The sequence below is a fragment of the Balaenoptera musculus genome, chromosome 8, assembly GCF_009873245.2.
Source record: "Balaenoptera musculus isolate JJ_BM4_2016_0621 chromosome 8, mBalMus1.pri.v3, whole genome shotgun sequence".
NCBI classification, from domain to species: domain Eukaryota; kingdom Metazoa; phylum Chordata; class Mammalia; order Artiodactyla; family Balaenopteridae; genus Balaenoptera; species Balaenoptera musculus.
The window spans coordinates 19,276,610-19,299,842 of NC_045792.1; the positions used below are offsets into that span (position 1 = coordinate 19,276,610).

The 23,233-nt window shown below is 34.8% G+C and overlaps 1 protein-coding gene across 4 annotated transcripts in view; it reads left to right on the top strand.

Annotated features, from left to right (window-relative positions):
* ATM (ATM serine/threonine kinase) overlaps positions 1-23,233 on the top strand; it is a 149,139-nt gene that overhangs the window by 94,393 nt on the left and 31,513 nt on the right. For 3 of the 4 annotated variants that reach the window (XM_036861082.1, XM_036861083.1, XM_036861084.1), the window contains 11 exons: positions 6,933-7,020; positions 9,143-9,298; positions 12,430-12,538; positions 14,547-14,635; positions 14,735-14,837; positions 15,407-15,555; positions 16,953-17,057; positions 18,332-18,451; positions 20,881-21,115; positions 21,617-21,784; positions 22,863-22,976. In XM_036861082.1, coding sequence (XP_036716977.1) covers positions 6,933-7,020; positions 9,143-9,298; positions 12,430-12,538; positions 14,547-14,635; positions 14,735-14,837; positions 15,407-15,555; positions 16,953-17,057; positions 18,332-18,451; positions 20,881-21,115; positions 21,617-21,784; positions 22,863-22,976 — 1,436 coding nt within the window. The remainder of the gene's footprint in view (positions 1-6,932; positions 7,021-9,142; positions 9,299-12,429; positions 12,539-14,546; positions 14,636-14,734; positions 14,838-15,406; positions 15,556-16,952; positions 17,058-18,331; positions 18,452-20,880; positions 21,116-21,616; positions 21,785-22,862; positions 22,977-23,233) is intronic. The other variant, XM_036861086.1, reaches the window with a different exon arrangement.

Here is a 23,233-nt window from a genome sequence, read left to right on the forward strand (position 1 = left end):
TTTAAACTTCACATGTCAAATCTATTATTGAAAAGGAAAGTAAATATAGATTCCTATCAAATTAAATGGTTTCTTTTCTGATGTCTGTAAGTCTCACTAACTTCACTTGAATGTGCCACGTGCATCTCAAATTCAACTGTCCGAAGGTAAAATTATTATCTTCACCTCCTTCCCCAGCCTACTTCTTTTAATGTGTACCTCTTCAATGAATGGCATGCAGTTGTCCAAGCCAGAAACATTTCTCACATCTCATCTGATTACCAAATCCTGTGAGTTCTGTGTTATAAATAACATTAGTCCATCTATTTCTCTCTGTCCACAGCATCCTTACTGCTTTGCAGCTCTGTGGTTTAACACAATGAAATCTTTCAGTAAATTCTCCATGATCTTTCTTGTTTCAGCCATCTTATCACTATTTGCCGGGAACACTATCCTTTCTTCTTCTCCAGATGGACCATTACTCTTCTTTCAGATATCGTTTTTTTCTGTGAAACTATTCTTATTCAGAGTTCTTTTCTGTATGCCACTACGGTATTCTAAGCTTTCCCTATCATAGCACACATCACACTGTGTTAAGTGTCTCTTAGGCTGTCTTACAGCCGTGAGGGAACTGGGCCTGAGCTGCCTACCCCCACCAAGGCCTTTACTGGCTCTTTTTTTTTTTAGCTGTTGTGGTTTTGTTTTGCTTTGTTGTTGCTGTTTCGTTTTTATTTTTGTTTTTTCTAATATATTTTTTATTTTTCTAATTTTATTTCATTTTTTATTCTTTGTTATTGTTCTCCTTTTTGTTTGTTGCCTTTTTTTTTTTGCCACACCACGCGGCTTGCAGGGTCTTGGTTCCCAGGCTGGGGGTTGGGCCTGAGCTGCTGTGGTGGAAGTGCCGAGTCCAAACCACTGGACTAACAGAGAACCTCAGACCCCAGGGAATATTAATCAGTGTGAGCTCTCCCGGAGGTCCTCATATCAGCACCAAAACCCAGCTCCACCCAACTGCCTGCAAACTCCAGTGCTAGACACCTCAAGCCAAACAACCAGCAAGAGAGGAACACAGCCCCATCCATCAAAAAAAATGAGATGACAAAAAAATATGGTACAGAGAAGCAAGGTAAAAACCTACAAGACCAAATAAATGAAGAGGAAATAGGCAACCTATCTGAAAAAGAATTCAGAGTAATGATAGTAAACATGATCCAAACTCTAGGAAATAGAATGGAGGCACAGATCGAGAAAATACAAGAAATGTTTAACAAGGACCTCGAAGAACTAAAGGACAAACAAACAGTGATGAACAACATGATAACTGAAATGAAAAATACACTAGAAAGAATCAGTAGCAGAATAACTTAAGTAGAAGAACGAATAAGTGAGTTGGAAGATAGAATGGTGGAAATAACTGCCGAGGAGCAGAATAAAGAAATGAGTGAAAAGAAATGAGGACAGTCTCAGAGACCTCTGGGACAACATTAAATGCACCAGCATGCACATTATAGGGTCCCAGAAGAGGAACAGAAAGAGAAAGGGTCTGAGAAAATACTTGAAGAGATTATAGTGGAAAACCCTAACATGGGAAAGGAAATAACCATCTAAGTCCAAGAAGCACAGAGAGTCCCATACAGGATAAACCCCAGGAGGAACACATCGAGACACGTATTAATCAACCTAACAAAAACTAAATTCAAAGAAAAAATATTAAAAGCAACAGGAGAAAAGCAACAAACAACGTACAAGGGAATCCCCATAAGGTTATCAGCTGATTTTTCATCAGAAACTCTGCAGGGCAGAAGGGAGTGGCAAGATATTTAAAGTGATGAAAGGGAAAAACCTACAACCAGGATTACTCTACCCAGCAAGGATCTCATTCAGATTTGATGGAGAAATCCAAAGCTTTACAGACAAGCAAAAGCTAAGAGAATTCAGCACCACCAAACCAGCTTTACAACAAATGCTAAAGGAACTTTTCTAAGTGGGAAACACAGGAGAAGAAAAAGACCCACATAAACAAACCCAAAACAATTAAGAAAATGGTAATAGGAACATATATATTGATAATTACTTTGAATGTAAATGGATTAAATGCTCCAACGAAAAGACACAGACTGGCTGAATGGATAAAAAACAAGACCCATATATATGCTGTCTACCAGAGACCCACTTCAGACCTAGGGACACATACAGACTGAAAGTGAGGGGATGGAAAAAGATATTCCATGCAAATGGAAATCAAAAGAAAGCTGGAGTAGCAATACTCATATCAGATTTAAAAAGTCTAAAATCTTTAAAATAAAGACTGTTACAAGAGGCAAGGAAAGTCACTACATAATGATCAAGGGATCAATCCAAGAAGAGAATATAACAATTATAAATAGTTATGCACCCAACATAGGAGCACCTCAGTACATAAGGCAAATGCTAACAGTCTTAAAAGGGGAAATCGACAGTAACACAGAAATAGTGGGGGACTTTAATACCCCACTTACCCCAATGGACAGATCATCCGGACAGAAAATAAAGAAAGAAACACAAGCTTTAAATGACACAATAGACCAGATAGGTTTAATTGATATTTATAGGACATTCCATCTGAAAACAGCAGATTACAGTGTCTTCTCAAGTGCACACGAACATTCTCCAGGATAGATCACATTTTGGGTCACAAATCAAGCCTCAGTAAATTTAAGAAAATTGAAATCATATCAAGCATCTTTTCCGATGACAACGCTGAGATTAGAAATCAATTATAGGAAAAAAAACTGTAAAAAACACAAACACATGGAGGCTAAACAGTTCGCCACTAAATAACCAAGAGAACACTGAAGAAATCAAAGGAAATCAAAAAACACATAGAAACAAATGACAACAAAAACATGACAACCCAAAACCTATGGGATGCAGCAAAAGCAATTCTAAGAGGGAAGTTTATAGCAATTCAATCTCACCTCAAGAAACAAGAAAAATCTCAAATAAACAATGTAACCTTATACCTAAAGCAACTAGAGAAAGAAGAACCAAAAAAACCCAAAGTTCATAGACAGAAAGAAATCATAAAGATCAGAGCAGATGGGACTTCCCTGGTCATCCAGTGCTTAAGACTCCGTGCTCCCAATGTGGGGGGCCCAGGTTCAGTCCCTGGTTGGGGAACTAAGATCCCATATATGGCAACTAAGCACACATGCTGCAATGAAGAGCCTGCCCAGCCAAAAGAAAGAAAGAAGGTAAGAAAGGAAAGAAGGAAAGAAAGATAAGAGCAGAAATAAATGACATAGAAACGAAGAAAACAGTAGCAAAAATCAATAAAACCAGAAGTTGGTTCTTTGAGAAGATAAACAAAATTGATAAACCTTTAGCCAGATCCATCAAGAAAAAAAGGGAGAGGATTCAAATTAATAAAATTAGAAATGAAAAAGGAGAAATTACAAGTGACACTGCAGATATACAAAGGATCATAAGTGACTACTACAAGCAACTGTATGCCAATAAAATGGACAACCTGGGAGAAATGGACAAATTCTTAGGAAGGTATGAGCTTCCAAGACTGAACCAGGAAGAAATAGAAAATATAAACAGACCAATCACAAGTAATGAAATTGAAACTAATTAAAACCTTCCAACAAACAAAAGTCCAAGACCAGATGGCTTCACAGGTGAATTCTATCAAACATTTAGAGGAAGCTAACACTTGTACTTATCAAAATCTTCCAAAAAATTGCAGAGGGAGGAACACTCCCAAACTCATTCTACAAGGCCACCATCACCCTGATACCAAAAGCAGACAAAGATATCACATGAAAAGAAAATTAAAGGCCAATATCACTGATGAACATAGACGCAGAAATCCTGAACAAAATACTAGCAAACAGAATCCAATAGCACATTTAAAGTATTATACCCCATGATCAAGTGGGATTTCCCCCAGGGATGCAAGGTTTCTTCAATATACACAAATCAATCAGTGTGATACACCATATTAACAAATTAAAGAATAAAAATCATATGATCATCTCAATAGATGCAGAAAAAGAATTTGACAAAATTCAATACCCATTTTTGATTAAAACTCTAGAAAGTTGGCAGAGAGGGAACCTACCTCAACATAATAAAGGGCACATATGACAAACCCACAGCAAACATCAAGCTCAATGGTGAAAAACTGAAAGCATTTCCTCTGAGGTCAGGAACAAGGCAAGTATGTCCACTCTCACCTGTGTTATTCCACATAATATTGGAAGTCTTAGCCACGGCAATCAGAGAAGAAAAAGAAATAACAGGAACACAAATTTTAAAAGAATAAGTAAAACTGTCACTGGTTGCAAATGACATGATACTATGCATAGAAAATCCTGAAGATGCTATCAGAAAACTACTAGAGCTAATCAATGAATTTGGTTAAGTTGCAGGATATAAAGTTAATACACAGAAATCTCTTGAATTCATATACACTAACAACAAAAGTTCAGAAAGAGAAATGAAGACAACAATCCCTTTTACCATTGCAACAAAAAGAATAAAATACTTAGGAATAAACCTACCTAAGGAGGCAAAAGACCTGTACTCAGAAAACAATAAAACACTGATGAAAGAAATCAAAGATGACACAAACAGATGAAGACATATACCATGCTCTTGGATTGGAAGAATCAATATTATGAAAATGATTATACTACCCAAAGCAATCTGTAGGTTCAATGCAATCCCTATCAAATTACCAATGGCATTTTCCACAGAATTAGAACAAAGTTTTGCAATTGATTTGTATGGAAACACGACCACGAATAACCAAAGCAATCTTGTTTTTTTTTTTCCCTCTCTCTCTTGTTGAGGCACTCAGGCTCCAGGGCACGTGGGCTCTGTAGTTGTGGTGCGCAGGCTCCAGAGCACGTGAGCTCTGTAGTTTGTGGCATGGGGCTTAGTTGCCCTGCTGCATGTGGGATCCCAGTTCCCTAACCAGGGATCGAACCCACATCCCCTGCATTGGAAGGTGGATTCTTTACCATTGGACCACCAGGGAAGTCCCTAGCCAAAGCACTCTTGAGTAAGAAAGACAGCTGGAGGAATCATGCTCCCTGGCTTCAGACTATACTACAAAGCTACAGTAATCAAGACAGTATGGTACTGGCACAAAAACAGAAATATAGATCAATGGTACTGGGTAAAAAGCCCAGAGATAAACCCACGCACCTGTGGTCACCTAATCTACGACAAAGGAGGCAAGAATATACAATGGAGAAAAGACAGTCTCTTCAATAAGTGATGCTTAGAAAACTGTACAGCTACATGTAAAAGAATGAAATTAGAATACTCCCTGACACTATACACAAAAATAAACTCAAAATGGGTTAAAGACCTAAACGTAAGACTAGACACTATAAAAGTCTTAGAGGAAAACATAGGAAAAACACTCTTTGACATAAATCACAGCAATATCTCTTTTGACCCACCTCCTAGAGTAATGAAAATATAAACAAATAGGAACTAAAGTTAAAAGTTTTGCACAGGAAAGGAAACCATAAACAAGTGAAAAAGACAACACTGAGAATGGGAGAAAATATTTGCAAATGAAGCAACTGACAAAGGATTAACCTCCGAAATATACAAGCAGCTCAGGCAGCTCAATATCAAAACAGTAAACAACCCAATCAAAAAATGGGCAGAAAACCTAAATAGACATTTCTCCAAAGAAGACATACAGATGGTCAAGAGGTACGTGAAAAGATGCTCAGCATCACTAATTATTAGAGAAATGCAAATCAACACTACAATGAGGTATATCACCTCACATTGGTCAGAATGGCCATCATCACAAAATCTACAAACAGTAAATCTTGAAGAGGGTGTGGAGAAAAGGGAACCCTCTTGCCTTGTTGGTAGGAATGTAAATTGATACAGCCACTGTGGAGAACAATATGGAGGTTCCTTAAAAAACTAAAAATAGAACTAACATATGACCCAGCAATCCCACTACTGGGCATATACCTTGAGAAAACTATAATTCAAAAAGACACATGTACCCCAATGTTCATTGCAACACTATTTATAATAGCCAGGACATGGAAGCAGCATGAATGTCCATCGACAGATGAGTGGATAAAGATGTGGTACATATATATACAATGGGATATTACTCAGCCATAAAAAGGAAACAAATTGGGTCATTTGTAGATATGTGGATGGACCTAGAGTCTGTCATATAGAGTGAAGTAAGTCAGAAAGAGAAAAACAGATACTGTGTATTAATGCATATATGTAGAATCTAGCAAAATGGTACAAATGGACCTATTTGTAGGGCAGGAATAGAGACACAGACGTAGAGAATGGACACAGATGGGGAAGGGGGGAGGGTGGGATGAATTGGGAGATTAGGATTGACATATATACACCACCATGTGTAAAATAGATAGCTAGTGGGAACCTACTGTATAGCACAGGGAGCTCAGCTCGGTACTCTGTGATGACCTAGATGGGTGGGTTGGGGGAGTTTCTGCAGGAGGTCCAAGAGGGAGGGGATATACGTATACATATAGCTGATTCCCTTTGTTGTACAGCAGAAACTAACACAACATTGCAAAGCAGTTATACTCCAATAAAAAAAAAAGTTTCTTAGGCTAGTTGGTGAGTTCTGTGTGGTCACAAATAGTCTTTGTTATATGGTTGTATATTGAGCTCTTAGTACATTGAAAAATCCTAGGTAAATAGTTTTTGAATCAATGAATTAGTCGTCTTAAGAAATAAAATGTAAATTACTATTAAATTCTCAGTTTTTTAAAGCTCAGTAGTTTCTTTTAAAAGAAAAAGAAATGCCATTAAATTCCATTTATTTGAAAACCAATTTTATGCCAGAACCTTATAGTGCAGGGGAAGACAGATACACAAGCAAAAGGGAGAAAGTGCTTAAGCAAGTCTGCCTGGGACTGAGAGGACATATCTTTGTTTGTCAGAGTCAGAGCACTTTTTCCGATGCCATTTGGATAAAAAATCACAAAGAACAATGCTTGCTGTTGTGGACTACATGAGGAGACAAAAGAGGTAATGTAACTATTGGTTCTTGAGTTGGGGATTTAGAAGTGTAACTTGTTTTGGCTGGCTGAATTTTAACATGATTCTTTGAGGTAATGCTACTGCAAGTTGCTGTATTTAATATGTGTGATGCTTATATCTCCTTGTAATAATCCATATTTAGGGTGGCACTTTGGTGAAATCAATGTCAGGAACTCTGAATTCTTTTTTTTTTAATTGAAGTATAGTTGATTTACAATATTGTGTTAGTTTCAGGTGTTCAGCAAAGTGATTCAGTTATATATATGTATTTTTTTTCAGATTATTTTCTATTATGGGTTATTACAAAATAACTTACAAGATATTGAATACTGTAGGAACTCTGAGCCCCAACTGTAATAGTAACAGTGTTATCTTTGCTAAATCATTCAGTCGTTGGGGGCTTTAGTTTATTTCATTTACAGTGAAGGAAAGGAGTAAGTGATTTTCCAGGTTACTTTTAGTTGCATTACTCCTCTTTTAACATTTCTCTTTACACTTTGTCTCAGAAGTAGCTAGAGTTATGTAAAAAGCTCCTGCATGTATCTTTATTATGAAACATAAGTTTCTTTACTGTGTACCATGGTCTTCAAAACCTGTGGTTCTGTATAGTGATGCTGTGCTATAGCAGTGTTTATTTTCTCGATTGCTTTATAATATAGTATTTTTGTTCCTATTATTTCTCTTGAGATTTTTAACAGTGAGTGCAGGAATTGCTAGAGAGGATGGTCTGACTGATCTGTACTGCTCCAGAGTTGACCAGAACTTTGAAGAAATAATGTAGTAGGTCTATAACTTGAATAGGTAGTCATTGATGTCTCATTAGTTTGTTTGGTGGTAGTGGCAGTGGTTGATAAAAATGGGAGGGAATGGTAGGGGAAAACTGAAAAATTATTTAACCTAAATCCATTTACATCTTAAAAATTAACTCCTCTATATCCCCCTCATTCCTTTCCATCCCACTCTTAGAAAAAGAAGTGTTAGGCCTTTCAGGGTTTGTGTTTCTGGTTAGAAAGTTACTGATTCACCATATTGTTTTGTATTGAATCCTCTTGTGAGAAAGCCCATAAGAAGCTTTAACTATAGCTGGAAACATGTCTTTTCTCAGTGTTGGGAGGCAGTTTCACCTCTGAATCATTCATTTTTTATTTACCATTGAGTTAGAATGGTATTGACATTAGTTGGCCTTGGAGAAGATAACGTTTCTCAACATTAAGTTTTTATTCCGAATACGACCTTGAAGAAGATTCCTTGAGAGAATATGACTGGGACATAGAATAAAGGGTAAGGACCTGAGTTCAGGTTCACGTTTCTCAGAACAGCTACAATTAAGTCTTGGCTATGTGATAGGCACTTTATTCACCAGCTTTGTAAGCATTGTTTACTCATTACAACTATTCTCTGAGGTATATATTGTTTCTGCGTTTTACAAATAAAGAAATTGAGCCTTAAGAAGTTAAGTTGCCAAAATTCATACAGCTTGTAGTAGGTGAACCAGCTGGATTTGAACCTAGCTAGAGTATCCTACGCTAATACCAATGCTCTTAACCACTACCATGTCACATCTCTATAATGTTTGTTTTGAAAAAGATAATATCATGGTTCTTTCCAGTTATGGCCTACTGTTATCACGGTGGGAGATTTTTTTTAAATAACCTCAACTTAGGCAACTAAGAAGAAAATTAACTGCAATAGGAAAGACATGTAAATGTGTCTTAGAAGAAACAGTATTTTCATTGAATTGGCCATTTAAAAACACTCGTGTATGTGTTATTAGTTATTCTGTATAGCCTATTCTTAGCCTGTGGTTGATGGATCCCTCAGTGGAGGGCGTATATGAACCCCAAATTTGTATGGGATGATGGTCCATAGCTTTCATCAGAATTTCTAAGAGGTGTGTGATCCAAAAAGAGTGATGGAGCTCTTCAGCTATGTTATCTTAGATGTTCATAGTTATATATTGGGGGTATGTTGTTTTTGGTTGTTTAAATGTAATTTTCTTTTTAACTAGCACTAGCACTTGCTACCATTGGATTCTATATCAACATACTTTTCTTTTGACATTTAAGTTAAAGAAATGGACATGACTAGATATTTAAATTTTTTTCTTTAGACCTTCTTCAGGAACAGTTTTTGATGATGCTTTCTGGCTGGAATTGAATTATCTAGAGGTTGCCAAGGTAGCTCAGTCTTGTGCTGCTCATTTTACAGCATTGCTCTATGTAGAAGTCTATGCAGATAAGAAGAACATGGACGATCAAGAGAAAAGGTAATGGAATTTGGAAGTTTTTGTTTGTAAAATTGGTGTTGACATTGTTTCATTAAAGATATATATTAAACATTTGTTTTACTGCCACTCCCATTTAAAAGATATTTTAGATAGACGTTGTCTACCTTTTAAAGAGAAATGATAATAAAAAATTTTTAAAGAAATAAGCAATTCTCTGAAATAGAGATGTTTATTACTTAAGAATTATAAAAATTATACACATAGCAAGCTCCTGGGGGACAGAGATCATCCTTATTTTCCTCTGTATTCCCCATAGTAACTAGCATTGAGAACTTAATATAAGTGATCAATAATTATTTTTCAAATGGTTGATTCCCTAATTTCAATTAAATTGTTTACCACTATTCCCTCAGTTTATTGAAGATCCATTTTACTTATTGACTAGAAGTAATGTAACTGATTGCTTTCTGTGATTAAATCACTTTCATTATTTTATCTACCTTGTATTTCTACTACTTTAATTTGCTTTTCCTCTGAGTTAGAACTCTCATAAAAGTCTAACAAGTATCCTAGATAATAGGGAAAAGCAAAAAACAGCCAGGAAAGTCGAAGAGTAAAAAATACACAGTTTATTGTCCCAACTGCCCTCCTCAAATCTTTGTTATTTCAAATAGCTTAGTGTTTATTTTTATAGTTATCCTCACTTTTCCATGACAAAATCACTCATATTACAAAATTAGCAAAGAGGTGTTACATTGATGCATTTCTTATGCTTGCTACTTATAATTTCTACTTTGGATTGTCATTAAGCTAGAAGCAGTATGGTTTTTGGACTGTGGAAAACCGGGAACCGGAATTCAGAGCCCAGTTCAAATATTTCTTAACTCTCTGGTTTGTTATAATTTCTACTTTTCAATTGAAAACAATTAAAAATCTACAATATGTAGCTCATTTGTATAATGTATAAGTGATATGTTTGTGATCACTTAGACTTTGTACAAAGACAAGTATTGATACGTTGTCCTTTAAGTATGAAATGAGTAAGAAATTGATTTTTGCCTACTCTTGATCTTAAAAATTTGGCAAAAGTCCTGCATACTTAGGAGGAGTAGTTTTAATCTGAATGTGCCTCGGTATCTTGGTTCCATAGAATAATATTTTTTACTAATCAGGAGTGAATAACTGAGCTCTTACTTGAGTATAAATAAAAGCTCTTTTAATTTGAGGATAGGTGATCATATAGAATGTGGCACATTTTTGCAAAATTGCTTGTTTAACAAGCAGGAGTACCTGGATTTTATTTTGGTTAACTTTAGGGGAAAAGTGCTTGACAAATGGGGCTTGCTGTTTGCTTTGACAGTCTGATTTTGATTTTTTTTTCAGATGCCTGATGGGAAGGGGAGGGCAAACAGACATAAGGTGTATAGAGAGGGTAGGGAATGCTAATTTTCTTCAGTGACTCAGGTGAACTGAGACTTTTATAAATCTAAAGTGATCAGGAAAAGTGTAAAAGCAAAATACAGATCAACAGTTTACAAACACTGTCAGGTCAGAAAAATGAATTACTCTCTTAGGTTTTCTATTCAAGTTAGTTAATAGCAAAATGCCTTATACTAGGTATTCAGGAATACATACAGAGTTTTATTTGTTAACTTGCTCCTGAGAAAGTATGAGCCTTCAAAGTTAGTATCCATAATTTTTTTTAGAAAGAAGTCAAAACTCCTTCAAACAGGATTTAGACAACCGGTCATAGTTCACACCTCAGTCATTTTAGTATTCCTAATACCTAAGGCAATGCCTGACAGAAGTCCTGGCAACTCTGTTTTTTGCCTAGATGAATTATAGCTCTAGACTCAAAATCATAGACTCTAATACTGTTGTTCCTACTTTCCAAGTTTCTCCTCTAAAAACTTTTTTCTGCATAACTTACCAGTAAGGAAAATATATGTAATATTTACATATAAAGGTTATAAAGCAAAATAGAATGTTGTCAGTGCCATTTTGTCAATGGGTCTCCTCTATCCCATCCCTCTGTGCTCCTCCAAGAAGTAAATGTTATCTCGTGTTTTGTGTTGATCATTTGTTTGGATGATACTGTTTTCATGTGAGTAGGAACCCATAAATATAGTTTAGTTTCCTTATTTTTGAGCTTCCTAAGAAGTTATATGTGTACTTTCCTACAACTTGTTTTGTTCCCTCAGTTTTTTGGTAAGATTTGTCTATGTTGTGTGTTGCTGTGGTTCATTAATTTGTCACTGCCACATAATATACCAGTGGGAGAATATGCCACAATTCATTTAACCATTCCCCTGTTAATGATAGGTGTAGAATTATTGGGTTGCAGGGTATACAAATTTTCAGTCTTATAAGATAGTGCCAAATTGGTTTTTAAAGTGGTTATACCAACTCAGAAATGTAGTTCATGAAGAAGTGGCTCAGTAGGAAGCTTTACATTTGAAGAAGGGATTCAAACTACCACTATTCCTAGTTTGAGTAAAGAAAGTAAAGAAGAAACTGAAATAAGTATAGGTAAATAATAGAGATAATATCACTTATGATAGTATTTATTTTATACATTGGATTATTATTGTCATAAACACTGTATAGCTGGCATGGTTTTAGAATTGAAATTAGTTGTAGGACTGAGTATCATATGCATACGTAAAGCTGAGGCCTTGGAGTAGAGAAATCTGAGTTCTAATTCTGACTATCACTTATTAGTTTTATTACCTTGGGTGTTACTGATCCACTTCCTTTTTAACACTTAATATTATCAGACTTCTTAATTTTTGCCAAATTATCAAGTGTTAAGTGGTGTCTCAAGTGTGGTCTTAATTTGTGTGCCTGTGTTTATTAATGAGGTTAAACTTCAGGTAAAACCACTGACAGAACATTTAGGAATTGAACTCGGGCTTCTGCTCTATTTTTAAGCTCTGTAAATAAGCATATTTTGGCATATAGCCTTCCCATAAACGAGACTGTGATTAAAATGTAATTCTCATTCAGAGAATTAATACTAACAAATTCCTTTTCTATTCTAGGCCTAACTGGTATTGTTTTTAAGTATAAATGGTTCATTATATTTTATTTGTAATCTTTGTTAGTTTTTTCTGTCAAAGTGTATGGTATACGTATTAGCAAGCTTCAAAATAGTATATTCCCGTTAAAAGAGGTGCTCTTGTGACAAACAGAAGTCTTACGTTTGAAGAAGGAAGCCAGAGTACAACTATTTCCAGTTTGAGTGAAAAAAGTAAGGAAGAAACTGGAATAAGTTTACAGGTAAATATTACCTTATTATAAGTGATAATATTTGTTTTATACTTTGGACTATTATTTTGTTATAAAGACTGTATAGATTTGATTTGTCATTTGATTTTCAAACTGAAGTTACCTTTTTGGACTGTCATATACATAGATTCATGGTTTGAGGCTTAGGCCTTGGAGTAGACAGACTTGAGTTCTAACCCTGACTCAACCACTTAGTTGTGTAATCTTGCACAAATTACTTAACCTTTCCAACCTTGAGTTCCTTTATCTGAAAGATGGAAGTAAAACCACCTATCTCATAGGGCGAACTTATACCATGTATTTTCTGTTACAGTACTCTGTTCATTTTCTTCGTAGCACTTAACATTTATAATTATATTTTTATTTGTTTACTTGTTTATTGTATGTCACATCTCAGGGCAGATTGCTTCTTCTGTACATTTTTTAATGTTTACTCTTAAATTGACCCATTCTTATTGAATTTCTTTGGTCACCTAATTCCTCTAAAATGAGTTTCATCTTCTTCAGTTTGCTTAAACCTCTGATGTTCTCTTCTCTGTCTTTTGTTTGTCTCTCCTCCTGCTTCTTGGACAAAATAGGGGACAGTATAGGAAGTCCCACCACATCCCACTGTCAAACATAGAAATCTCCCTGCATCTGCTGCCATTGTAATCTTCCTCTTGTTAAAGCAGAGAAAGTTTCTCCTTCTGTGCTTTGTTTTTCATCAACTCTTTCTCGGGAACATTTTTTTTTATTGTGCCGTGCTCCTTCTCAACATATTCAAATTTTCAAACTCTTAATGAAAACATTCTCCTTCAAATGGACACAAAATCATTTCCCTTTTCCCTATGTTCTCTTAAAGGTGACATCTTTTTTTTCTCCCTTTCCATCACAGCCAAACCTTGTGAAAGAGTTGTCTGTATTTCCTGTCTCCATTTCCTTCCTTTTACTCTCTCCACTGAATAGCACTTGCTAATGTCACTCATAAACTTCATGTTACTAAGTCTAGTGGTCACCTTTCATTCAACTTCTTCCTTAATGTTTCATCAACACTTAACACCATCAACCATGCCTTACTTGAAATATGTTCTATCTACCTTTTTGATACCATTCTCCTGATTTTTCTCTTTCCTTTTTTTGCTTCTTTATAGTCTTAGCCTCTTTTCTGAGTTTTTGGAGTATCTCCTGTGCTTCAGGCACTGTGCTAGGCTTCTGAACTGAATGTTCCAACACTGAGGGCTTGATTATTTCATGTTTATGAATAGAAACAGTTTGATTAGCATAATAGAATTATGCCAATATCAATTTGTGTTTAGAAAGTATTTCCTGGAGCAAATACCATTAAGATAATTAAATTCTTGATCAATTTTCTCTGCAGTGCAGTTTCTAATTTTCTGTTTTCTTTTTTTGATTTTTGTTTTCTTTTTCCTTTTTTTTCTTTCTGTTTTGTTTGCTATTTTCATTTTTATTTTGCTGAGATTATTTTAAGCAGAATCAATTCTTTCCTGAGTAAATTTTATAACAAAGTTTTGAGTCATCAAACCAATTCTTTATCCATATCACATTTTACCAATTATAACATAGTGCAACTTTGAATTTTCTCTCAGAGAAAACCTTTACAGCTTGTATTTTTACCAAATTCAGTTTTCAAGAGTCAGACTTTGTAGGACTTCATTTTCCCATGTACAGTTTTAGCTGTTGACAGGATTGTTTGCTTTTGTTTTTATGATTATTTTTGCATGTGTTAGAAGCCTGTTAGGTTGGGATTTATTTCTTATCTAATTCACTAAATCATGAGCAATTCTTCTCAGGTAGTCCACAGTCATTCTGTTGTCTGGGATCAGTTTGTTGGGTTGCTGATCAGTATCTTTAGTATATATTTAAATACCATTATATTTTACTTTTATAACATAACATGTAGAGTTGGGAGTTACATGATGGAAATGATATAATTTCAAATTTGCTGAATTCATAAACTGATAGTTTTCTCCTCCAATTTTTGTTGTTTCCATGTTTTTAGGATCTGCTCTTAGAAATCTACAGAAGTATAGGAGAGCCAGATAGTCTTTACGGTTGTGGTGGAGGGAAAATATTACAACCCCTTACTAGGTAAATTGCTTTTTTATAGATAATGCTATAGTAATTCTGTTATGAAGGAAGTTACATGTATGTAGAACTCAAAAGCATTTAAAAACTCTTTTCTTATAGACTACGAACATATGAACATGAAGCAATGTGGGGGAAAGCCCTAGTAACATATGACCTCGAGACAGCAATCTCCTCCTCAACTCGCCAGGCAGGAATAATTCAGGTACTTTTTTTTCTGCTTTGGTAAAGCGCTACTAGTGTAGTGCTCAGATTATTTCAGTATGTCAGTGGAATATTTACACAACCAGATAAACTGTAGAGGTAAGACTGAAGGTTCTTTTTCAGGCACTGGGATTAAAACTCAGAGGGATACACAGGTAAATTGGAAAGGTCACTGACCTGAAAGATAGTGTAGATTTGTTGGTCATAATCTTCTTAGCTAACAGAGAAGACATTTCTTGACTGTGTACTATGTGGCCGGTAGTGAATTAAGTCCTTTGTATGGAAAATCTCATGTAAACTATTTCTCATAGTTTGTACTAGAGTTTGTTCCAGAAGTTATCATTTCTGTTACTGGCTAATATTCCTTAGCCATTCTTTTATCAAATATCAGAGCCCTTTGAGCTCTATCTTTGTGTTTTAGGGGGAACACACAAACAATATTTTGACATTTTAAGTGATGTTGTGAACTACTAAAATTTTGAAAGTTACTTTTTATGTTTGCTGTTTTTTGTTTCTCTAGTATTCTGTTATTTATGATTCCTTTTTTTTTTTTTTTTAACTCCTGCATAGGCCTTGCAGAATTTGGGACTCTGCCATATTCTTTCCGTCTATTTAAGGGGATTAGATCATGAAAATAAAGAGTGGTGTGCTGAACTACAGGAACTTCATTACCAAGTAGCGTGGAGGAATATGCAGTGGGACCACTGCATTTCTGTCAAGTAAGAAGAATTCAGACATTTTTAATTGCCATTTCTCTAGTTATGAATAATGAACTGTTTTTATCTTGCTCTATGAATGTAGTGGGAGTTGTGTTTTCATGTTTTGTAGATGCTGTAAGCTAAATGCTTAAATAATATAGCAGTATGCAGTAAGTCTACGTAGGGCTGAATTTCACTCTCTTCTTATATTAGGGCACCTTTCCCTCCACCCTCAAGATATTTTTGAAAATAGAAATATAAAAATTATTTTCTCATGAGAATCTCATTCACTTATTGTTTATAAATCCAAAGAGAAATACAGGCATTTCCCTTCTCACTCCCTGCTGCAAACATTTTATTTAGTTAGATGGCACTTTTATTGTCTGGATGGTACACGAAAGACAGTTTATTTGTGAAATATTTTCTTTTATTAAAAAAACACTGCTAAGTCACTAGCACGGGAAGAAAACGTTTACAACCTACATGTACCGTCATCTGAATGAAAAGCCAAACACCTAATCTAATAAAAGATTGTGTATTTATGTAAAAAGTCTTTTGATGATATAAACAAAAAAATTAAATCATATTAATTGTATGTTTAATCTCTTTCATAGAAAAACATTTCATTAATTAGAATGTCTTTCAGATTTCAAACTGTTAGATTGCTGTAAAATCAGATATGCACTCGTATTTTAAAAACATTTTACTCTCTGAACTGATTCCTACTTGTCTCTGTGAATCTCCATATTCTGTTTTTCCCCTGGCATACTGTATTTCAGCCACATAGCACTTCTCCATGTTTTTTTCCATCAAGCCAGCCTGTTTGTACCTAAAAGCCTTAAACATATCTTCTTTTTTCCCGTTACCATGAAAGTGGCTACTTGTCGTTCAGACTGTAGTTTAATAATGTGACATATTCAGATAGATCTTTTCTGACCGTCCATCCTAAAATAGCCACCCAGTCATTCTGTTTTGTTACCCTATTTTACTTTCCTACATGTCCTTTGTCACTGTCTGGTATTTTTCTTATTTATTGTCCATCTGCAAACCAGAACATAAACTCCATGAGAATGGGGACCTGATCTGACTTGTCCACTAATGGATTCCCTGCATCTAGAACCTGGTGACTAGTGCCTGGCACGTAGTAGGTGTTCATCAAGTAAATAAATGAGAATATAACATGTTTAGAGCCAGGAGAGATATCTGAGAAATTCACTTTCTTCTGCTTGAAGAATTTAAATGATCCACAAAATTCTTTGTAATTCTTACCAAGTTTTCTAGAAATGCATTTTTTAAAATGGAGATATCTTAATTTTAGTTTAAAATTTTGCCTTTTGGTGAAGCTGTTTATGCACACATGTCTTAGGAGTCTCTATTTTTAAATGTCTTTTTCTTTTATTTTTAAAATTATTTCACAGCAAAGGAATAGAAGGAACCAGTTACCATGAATCATTGTATAATGCTCTGCAGTCTCTAAGAGATGGGGAATTCTCCACTTTTTATGAAAGTCTCAAATATGCCAGGTATTATAAAAAGAAAGAGTTACTGTATTTTAATATTTAATGTCATGGCTTCTTTTCTGAAAACTTGAAGAATAATTTCAACACAAGGATTTGCACTGGTGAAAGGAGTAAGACCTGGTGGCTGTGGTCAGGTTGTTTCCTTGTCATTCCCTTTTCCCCCTTTAAAAAAATTCCCTGTGTAATTAATAATTCATACTAATCAGTGTTGAAAGTCAAAGCAGTGCAAAAGTGGGAGGAAACATTCAGCAATTAACAATTTCATAGCTTTTACATATCTGAGAAATGAGTGCTCAGATGAATTTTATCTTTTGCAAGCATGTTTTCATAAGAATTATGAGTATTCCTGTCTTAATAGTTGTTTTCTGTACTTCATATTTTAAATTTTTTGTATGAAAGAATTCTTTAATACACACTTGATAGGTATATGTACACATATATATACACACAAATGTTTGTATATATATAACCAATGTTACATTTTAATTTTTTGTTTTAGATGTAAGAGCATGCTCATATGTTAGGTACTTACATGAAGTGTTAAGTTATTTTTTTCTTATGTAATAACTTTTTCTTTGCTTATGTGGTTCAAATATATTCTACCTTTAAAAATAAAATTCCCTTTGGGAGCCCTGATCAATTATTTATGGAGAACCCTGAAGAAGGTCTTCTTGTTTCCCATTCCTTTGTTTTCTTCCTGGACCAGTGTACTGAGAATTTTAATCTTTTCTCCTCTAGTAGTTATGTGGCATTTACCTCTCTTAACGTTCTAGTGTCCTTTTTATAAAATGGTGACTAATGGTCAATACTTAAAGGCTTGTTATGAGGTACAAATGAGATAATGCACAACAAAGAACTTAACTATAACAGGCTAAACAAATGTAACACATTTTTTGTTTAACAGTATTTGTGATCTAATAAATCCTGTACTTTATTACAGAAGTAATACTTGCTACCATTTAAGTGCTTATCATGTGGTGGCCACTTTGTTAGGCTTTTTCTGTATGTATTCTTTAATTTTCAACTGGAAGTGAAAAAACTTGGGTTCAGAGGAATCCAGTAATGTGCCCAAAGCTATTCAGCCATTACTGGCAAAACTGGGATTTAGATCTAGGTCTGTAGGATTCCAAGGCTTACTTTGTTTCTACTACCTTATGCTGCTGCTTGTGAGTGTTAGTATTATTAGATCCACACCAAGGCCTATAATGGGAAGTCAAATTTTATCTTCCTGCAAACCTCTTCTTAGTTTTTAAGTGTCTTGTCTTTTCTGCCACTAGAGTTAAAGAAGTGGAAGAGTTGTGTAAGGGCAGTCTTGAGTCTGTGTATTCCCTCTACCCTACACTTAGCAGATTGCAGGCCATCGGAGAGCTCGAAAACATTGGGGAGCTTTTCTCAAGGTATGTGATTCAAATGACTGTATTCCAAAGTATAACCTTTCTGTTACCAATAGGGACTTCAAAAAATAAAAACTATATAGAGACCAGCCGTAGGTTTATTTCCTTTTATCAAGATATAAGTAAATTAACCTAATGAACTGTGATCTTGTTAAAATAAACATTTTCAAAAATTTTCATTGTGAAAATTCAGGTTTTTAAAATTTAACTATTGTGTTTTTCTCTTTACAGCTTTTTCCCTGTTCTACCCTAGATGAAATTGTTTCCTCATGTTTTTTACCATAGCACATTATACTCCATTCTGTTTTAGTATCACATTGCATTAGTGTCATTTTATGTATACTCTGCCATGCTGTACTAGAAGCTCCCTAAAAATAGGGCTTATTTATTCTTGAATCCTTTGTATCCCTAGTGCTTTTTCCTGGTGACCAATTCTTAGTAAACAGTCAGTGTTGATGAATATGGAGTAAGTGTTTAGGGGAGATTGCCTCTTATAATGGTGAAAAGGAAGTGATCTCATTTTCCAGTGTTCCTGGATCTTTCTCTGCTAGGGAGTTATAAGGAAGAAAGGGAAAGTTTGATGAGCTGGTACCAAATACCTGTGCTCTAGGACAGCAGTTCGCAAAGTGTGGTGTAGAGATCCTGGTTTTCCCAAGATCCCTTCAGGAGTTCATGAAATCAAAACTGTTGTTACAGTTATAGCAAAATGTTATCTGGTTTTTTTGCTCTCATTCTCTCATGAGGTATAGTGAAGTTTTGGTGAGGTATCAGAGAATAGCCACAATTATCTGAAAAGACTATTAAAATACTCCTCCCTTTTCCAACTATGTATCTGTATGAGGCTAGATGTTCTTCATATACTTAAGCCAAACATCATAGCACAGCAAACCAAATGCGGAAGCAAAGATGAGAATTCAACTGTCTCCATTAAGCCAGACATCAGAGAGGTTTGCATAAATGTGAAACAGTGCTCTTCTCGCTAAATTTGTTTTGTTTTGGGAAGAATAGTTATTTTTTTATAAAAAATGTTATTTATGATATATGATATATAGTCGATTTACTATTGTTATTTGAAAATAAATTAATACATGTTAGATTTTTCTCAGTTTTAGTTTCTAATAAGGTAAATATTAATAGGTATAATCCAATAAACAAAAGCTCTTTGGGGATCTTCAATAATTTGTAAGAGTGTAAAGCGTCCCTGAGATTAGAAAATTTGAGACCTGCTGCTCTAGGATCATTTTGGGAGGAATTAAAGTTTTGGTTCCTGTGAATTTGTGTTACTGTTTCCTTCTTTATCAAGCAACTAAAAGAGCTTTCATTTCCTAGTCATCACCTTACCATCTTCTTAGTCTCCTTGCTTCATCCTAATTTCTCTTCATACAGTAGGCCTAAAGGATTGGACAGTATTGCTTAGTTTGAACATCTGGGAAGCACTCTGTTCATATAAACTAATTGTACGATATGCGTTTTCTCTTCCTTTAATAAGTAAGATTGGTATATGAAACCTTTGCCAGATGCCAGCATTTCCTTCATTGGATTGTTCTTTCTTTAACAGCTGCCATTTTGCATAGAGTCATGCCCTGTGCCTGGCAGGCACAGTAGATAATGAGTTTATTACATTTCCTTGCTGACTGTCCTTTTTACCACAGGGAGCATTGAAGCTGGACTAATGGTACAGATGTTCTGAATGACAGGCCTGATGAATGTGTTCTCATTTCAGAAGAATGTTAGTTTAGAAGTGCTGCTTTTTGTGAGGTTGAAGAGTATTTTTAAGAAAATCTTGAAAGTATCATCTATAAAAATATTAAATCACTATGCTGTATACCTGAAAGTAACATAATATTGTAAATCAACAATACTTCAGTTTAAACAAAGAAAGAAAGAAAATCTTTAAATGTTCATCCTCTGTTGGGTTCTCTGCTGACTGACCCTCAGAGGTCTGACCACATTGTAGGTTTCTAAACTATGGTCCTTATTTTATATTATTTTAGAAGTTCCAGTCATGTTACTGCAAAAATTCCTTTGTGTCCTGCCCCCCAGGGGTGCTTTGTGACCACCTAGAGGGGTGGGATAGGGAGGATGGGAGGGAGACGTAAGAGGGAGGAGATATGGGGATATATGTATTTGTGTAGCTGATTCACTATATATATATATATATATTCTATAAAGCAGAAACTAACACAACATTGTAGAGCAATTATACTCCAATAAAGATGTTAAAAAAAAAAAGAGAGAAAATGTTGGACCAGGTCAAGGTTAGGTAAACTATAGCCTGCAGGCCAAATCCGGCCCACTGCCTGTATTTGTCAATTAAAAAAAAAAAAATCCTTTGTGTTTATTAAACCTTAAGTTTCACAACCTGCATATTAGCAGGGTTTTTTTTTTTTTTTTTCAGTTCTCTTATGTGAATTCTTTGATTTGGCTTTCAGATCAACAACAGATAGGCAGCCCTCTGAAGTATACATTAAGTGGTGGAAACATTCCCAGCTTCTCAAAGACAGTGATTTTAGTTTTCAGGAGCCTATAATGGCTCTACGCACAGTCATTTTGGAGATCTTGATGGAAAAGGAAATGGAAAACTCGCAAAGAGAGTGTCTTAAGGACATTCTCACCAAGCATCTTGTAGAACTCTCTGTATTAGCCCGAACTTTCAAGAACACTCAGGTAATCAGATTTAAAACTATGTCATCTCACCTCTTGACCTTGCCTTTTATTACCCAGAAAATAGAAAGCGTAAGTGAAAAAGAAATGTCATTTGAGAGACAGAGATTGCTATTAAAACATTGTATAGCATAATTGTTGACGACTTCCCATTTTGGAATTAGACCTGAGTTTGAGCCTTGAACAAGGTACTCACCTTCTCTAAACCTCAATTGCCTGGTTAAAAAAATGAGAAGCTACCTAACTTACTCATTGTATTTATAACAAGTCAGCAATTTTATATACTGTGTATAAACACACATAATTATATATATGTCTTTATATAAAGAGAAAAACAGATAGGCCGACATCGGGCCTGGGGAAGGCAATTAGAGATGCACTTAAGACAGTCCTGACAAATAGTCAAGTCCTCAGTGAATGGTAGTAACTGCTTTTATTAGTAGTAGTAGTGGTAGTAGTAGTAATAGTAAAAGTATTTATTCTTATTTGTCATTTTCATTTCAGCTCCCTGAAAGGGCAATATTTCAAATTAAACAGTATAATTCAGCTAGTTGTGGAGTCTCTGAGTGGCAGCTGGAGGAAGCACAAGTATTCTGGGCGAAAAAGGAACAGAGTCTTGCCCTGAGTATTCTCAAGCAAATGATCAAGAAGCTGGATGCCAGTTGTACAGAGGTTCACTTTTTTTCTATTGGCCAAATTCGTATTTTACTGTTATAAGAAAAATTACTGTGCATTAAAATGTTTAAAATAAAATTTAAAGTAATTACCAATTTTATTAAAGCTTTTATTAAAGCTTTGACCCATGAACAAGAAATTGTTAAAAGGAGTCTTGAAAATTAATATTTGTAAAAGAAGTTTAGAAAGTATTCATTTTTCCTATTATAGCATTTGTATCAGTCCATCTTGTTGTCCCAGTGATAAGCCTCATTTTTTTAAACTTTCTACAGTATGTGGGAAACAAAGAAGAAATAGATACTATAAATTTGAAATGACAAAAAAAATGGAAGAGGAAATGCATGAGAGAACAAAACTTTTAGAAAAAAGCAAGTTGGAATAATTGGGTTGTTAATCCAAATACCTTGAAAACATCATGTCTAATATTTTATCTAACATTACCTATTTTAGTTATTGTAAACTTGATTTCTTCTTCAACTCTATCTCCAGCATATGATGGGCAAAGTAGCAGCATTTGTAGGAATCATGAAGTGTTTTAAAGGTTTGGACACAGTGATGTCCCTCTGACATACACCTACTTGGTGAATATCAACTTTTTGTACTTTTGGATAATGGAAACTTATATTACATCCTCCATCACTAGAGAATTCATCATTATACGAAAGCCCTGGGAACTCATATGATATGATGTTTAAATATTGCTTAACAGTGTGGACTCAAGGAAGTTACCTACTCTCTTTGACCTCAGTTGTAGTTTTCTAATTAAGGATAATAATAGTACTTATTTCTTAGGGTTCTTGTGAGGATTAAATGAGTTACTATACATAAAGCTGGGAGAAATGCCTAGCATATGAAAGTACTCAATAAATGTGAGTTGTTCCGATAATAGTAATAATAGTAAACAGTAGAGAATGATTATTTTATAAACCTACGTATTTGGAATTATTAAAATAGTTGTAAGGTAAAAGCAAATGAGCAAAGACATTTTTAACCTGCTTTTTTTCCCCTACGTGGAAGATTTTTTTATATAGTCATGATAATGAATTACATTTTAAGATTTTGCTTTCATATACAGAATGATCCCAACCTAAAACTTATATACACAGAATGTCTGAGGGTTTGTGGCACCTGGTTAGCAGAAACTTGCTTAGAAAATCCTGCAGTCATCATGCAGACCTATCTAGAAAAGGTAAGATTTTTGAGTAGCCCTTAAGAGAGTTGTTTAGCATGAACATATTTGATCTTTTTATTGGGGTCAGATGTACTTCAAAGGCAAATAAAAGTACGATTTCACTTTTCTAAATATTATTACTGTTGTAGCTCTGTATACTCTTCAGGGCAGAATGAAACAATGTTACAAAAGAAGGAGCATATTTGGAAAGTAAGCCCAAATGTGTCTTCTCTCTACCCCCATCACCAGCTACTCTTTAAACAAGTTGTTTCTGA